The 4,267-nt window shown below is 48.6% G+C and overlaps 1 protein-coding gene across 1 annotated transcript in view; it reads right to left on the bottom strand.

Annotated features, from left to right (window-relative positions):
• Nucleotides 1-3,237, bottom strand: part of CHADL (chondroadherin like) — a 9,510-nt gene extending 6,273 nt beyond the window's left edge. Inside the window, exons 1-2 of the mRNA XM_006027687.2 lie at nucleotides 2,138-3,237; nucleotides 559-729 (exon numbers count right to left, since the gene is read on the bottom strand). Coding sequence (XP_006027749.1) covers nucleotides 559-717 — 159 coding nt within the window. The 5' untranslated portion in view covers nucleotides 718-729; nucleotides 2,138-3,237. The remainder of the gene's footprint in view (nucleotides 1-558; nucleotides 730-2,137) is intronic.
• Between the last annotated feature and the right edge of the window lie 1,030 nt (nucleotides 3,238-4,267).

Below are 4,267 nucleotides of genomic sequence, written 5' to 3'. Positions count from 1 at the left end.
GAGTTCCCAACACCACTTCCTGCAGTTGTCTGAGTTTTCCTGGGGTATTTCACAGTGTGATTCTGCTTCAACTGTAAACCAAATGACAGCAAACTGCACAGAATATATGTGTGTGTGTGTGTGTGTGTGTGTGTGTGTGTGTGTGTGTGTATTGCCTTGATCGGATTAATTGTTCTGTTGCTTTGATCAAATAACTGAACTTGAATCAACCCACTCATCTTTTAAAGAGCCCTGTTGGTGGATCTAAAACCCCTTCAGACTTTCATGTTCAGGGCATTCCAAGGCTTTCACAAACATCTGGCAAGTGTAAGCCATGATGTTCACCACCTGTGCCCTGTTCCACCTTCCCTCCCCTTTGCACCAAATGCCATGCAAGAAGAGGCTTGTACAGGCCACCTGGTCACTCTGGGGACAGAGGACTGTGCAGGATCAGTGGTGGCAGGATCAGTGGAGGATGCAGGATCAGTGGTGGCAAATGTGGAAGATGAGTGTAAGGGCACATTGTGTTGTGTCTGCCGCTCAGTCCCTTCTGTTCTGCTGTCTCAGGTAATGACTGACCTGTGGGATGGTGACAGGCACCTCCGTGAGGTTCTTGTTCAGACACATGACATGGCGCTTGATGTTATCACAAAGGCAGGTTCGTGGGCAGCGCTCGGTAGCCACTCTCCTGAGTGAGAAGAGGGTTGACACCAGGAGAAAGCCCAGGGAGCCCCTCATTCTGGAAAGCAGCTAAGTGTGAGAGAGAGGAAAGAGGTGCCCTGGTTAGACAGCACCAGGCATTTTGACAGCACATTTCCGCTCCCTAGATCGCAAATGCCCTTCAGGCAATGTCCACAGGCATCGCTGTGGAAGTTGTATGGATTGCGTAGTTTGGGAGAAGGAGGGACCAGGCATAGGGAAAGTGCCTGTGTGAAAGTGCAGAGTGAAGCTGAAGTTATTACAGGATGTAACAATCCACATAGAGATTTGGGCACAGCCTTGAGATTGATTCGCCTGCTCTGGCACAAAGCGCTGCGAGTGCTTCAGTCACCAAAAGTGGTTGGGACCATGGACTCGCCTCTTCTCTAAAAGACAGCACCTCCAGCAGCATGTTTATCTTTCACACCAACCTCAGTTTAACCAAAGCCTCAGTCCAGCAGGGCACTTAGTTGCAGGCATAGCTTTAAGCATGTGAACAGTGTCTCAAGCCCATGCCTGTCTTTCCTTGGCTCTTAGCCTGTATTGCCCAGACCAGGAAGCAGCCCAGGCCACGTGAGGCAGCGAGCATGCTCTGAGCACATGGAGTGGCGTGCCCTGTGCTGTTTGAGCATATTAGGGTGCCAGGAGACAACGCACTGGCAGCAGTACTAGGGTCCTTTTGAATGGCCACCGGAGAGTGGCAAAAGTCTGTATGGAAGGGTCTGGAGCTGTGCGGGAGGGAAATCTCACAAGGGGGCGAGAATAATAAATGCCCATGTTCACATCTACACCAGGGCTCCCCACACTGCTCACGCAAAGAAGGTGAACCTCACATGGACAAGCAAGTTTCCATAGCCAGATCAATGCCAGTTTTCCATCTGCTGTTCTGGTAATGAATGGTGCTGCTGACCTGCTGTATCACAGTCCTCTGCAGATACTACCCTCCAGGATGACCACCTCTTCTAGTCCAGGAGGGTCTCACCCATTTCTCCATAAAGGCACATACCTGCTCTACCCCACTACTGCTGTTCCAGCCCTGGGCTCCCCCCAGCCCTGTGACACCTCAAGGCTGAGCAGCAGCACCCAGTGCTCCTCCTTCCTGATCAACACACACACACACCCCAACACACATATGCACACTCCAACACTCAATGGCAACAAATGTCACTGATTCCAGTCCCAGGCCTTCCCAACCCCAGTCCGGCCCTGCCGTGCCTGCAGCACTCCCTGTTCCTGAATAGCAGGATCTCCCTGAGCAGAGACTGCTGAGCTGTTCCTAAGGACACACGGCTTGTGTGACATGGGCTAACGTCCAGCATGGGGAGCTACATTAAGATTCTTGAAACCAGTTTGACTTAAAGCAGGAAAAATGCCTGCTCTCACAGCAGTGTCAGGGCGGCTCATTAGTTTCCATCTGCAATCCAGCACTCTCTTTCTGTCCAAGTACCCAGAGACTTACCTAGATGTTGCCTCCAGGTCGTTCACCAGGAAGACATCGGGAACTGAAAAGAGTGAAACTGTTACAGCAAAGAAAGAGGAAGTAAAACACCTTTCCTCAGCAGTCACCAGGATCCTGTGAATTCTCTTGTGTGTGTGTTTGGCTTGTACTTGACTTGAGAGCTGAATGGAGCATTGTGCTGCTTTCCCGGCAGCACTTGCACACACACACTGCCAGGAGGAGGGGAAAAAGAAGCAAAACTTAGAGTGAAGTGCTGCCTTTGAGAGAGCAGTGGCTAATGAAATGCTTCTGTACTTAGCAGGAGCTGGGGGAGCCATAGGTAGAGGCAGTTCTGTGAGACTGAAAGCCAATACCTTGAGAGACTTGATACTATTTAAAATAATACAGCAGTGTTGGATCTAAACTGATTCTCGTGCCCGTTTCTCTCCTTTCCTCTATGTGTACATAGGCTAATTGTATATGTAAAAAGCCCAGAGTAATCCAACATTACAGTTTACCACTGAAGTGCCTGTACATCAAATATTAGCATCTCCTTTGTACTTGTCATTTGGCCCTTTTGTACATATATGGTAGTAATAACTCTACCATGCTATGACTTACCAGTACATGGTGAACCAGAGCTGATGTTGGAAAAAGGTTTCTTAATATCCAGACTGTTCTCTAAAAATCTCTAGCATAAGGTTGTATGCACTTATTTTCATTTAAGGAAATGTGTGCAGGCAGTGTGTATCTGTGAGAGACAGAGAGAAGGGTTTTTTTGCTTTGCAGAGAGAGTTGGAAGAAAAGAAGAGTACTTTTGCACCACTGTATTTTTCCACCACTGCCTCCGTCCCTCTGGTATGTGTGCATCTCCTGAGGGATCTCAGAGGATTCACTGTGCAGCAAAAGCTTAGAAAAAATTGACATAACTCTCCCTTTGTTTAATGTTTTTTTTCTTTCAACTCTTCCTGGCTCCTGGGATGCATGGAGGAGCTTGCATGTGCGTGTTCCAGTTATGGTTGGTCATTCTCCACTCCCCTCTGCAACAGGCCATATGTGTTACAGTTTGGTCACTGTCTCCTTGTAATGCTCACTCCTGTCAATCACCCCAGATTACTCGACTAGGGAAGAATTGGCATTAAAGTCTTTTCTATAGAAAAGTGTTTAAGTGTGATTTTTTTTCCCTTTTTAACAAAGGAAATAGCTGAAGAGCACTGAGTTCACTTCCTTACCAAATGTCTTGGCTTAGGTTGCTGATCCTTAACAGGCATTAGCATGTTTCCTTGTATCTCTTGTGGGCTCTCACTGGTCTCATGGGGACTCCACATGGAGCAGGGGTCCACAGAGTTCACAACAGGAGCCTCTGCATGTGTCGCTGTCAGCTGAGGGCTATGACAGTCTGTCTGGAACAATGTCAGCACTGGCCTGGCGTGGGCTGTTAAACTCAGACTTGTGTGGATGAGGACTTTGTGGAGGTGAGACATTTCAGCTCTCTAGCCAGCCTATTCTGAGAAGGCTTCTTGCTCAGTAAGTCCAACTAGCTTTGTATAGAGAGTGAGGTACAAACATCCAGCCAAGGTCACCTGGATGGCAGGAGGCTGTTTTCCTTTTAGCAGAGCTCAGGCTACTGCTCTGCAGGGGGCATTAAGTCACTGAGATGATCAAAGTGTGCACCAGCCACATGATCATCAGCTAAATAGCAGCTGAAATGATCCAGAGACAGAGCAGCAAGGGTTCCCCAGGCCTCTCTGTCTCCTGGCCCAAAGGAGGCATCTCTCCAGGGCCACAGCCTGCTACCAGTTTGGCCCACAGAGAGCAGAATGGGGCCCTCAGCCAGTCAAAGGCCCCATGTCTTCCTGCCTTCCTTCCTTGAGTGGTCCCTCTGACCCAGCACCTTTTTGTGCACGTCAAGGCTGCAGGATGAAACACAATGTGTTTGCCTGGTTGACCCAATGCTTTAAGCTCCGCACAGTTGCCGGTAGCATAACTAAGGTGGGGGCAACACTAAATACAAACTTAGGGCTTGGGACAGAAGTTACACATAACCCAGTTTAAGTGATCAGAAACTGGTTTAAACCTGTAAAAGAACTGAAGCTCAGTGCACATAAACCAATTTCAACATGGCTGAAACTGGTTTAAGATGCATCCTGC

The sequence above is a fragment of the Alligator sinensis genome, unplaced genomic scaffold (genome assembly GCF_000455745.1).
Source record: "Alligator sinensis unplaced genomic scaffold, ASM45574v1 scaffold215_1, whole genome shotgun sequence".
In the NCBI taxonomy this organism is placed as follows: Eukaryota; Metazoa; Chordata; order Crocodylia; family Alligatoridae; genus Alligator; species Alligator sinensis.
This window is presented reverse-complemented; position numbering and strand designations above follow the sequence as displayed.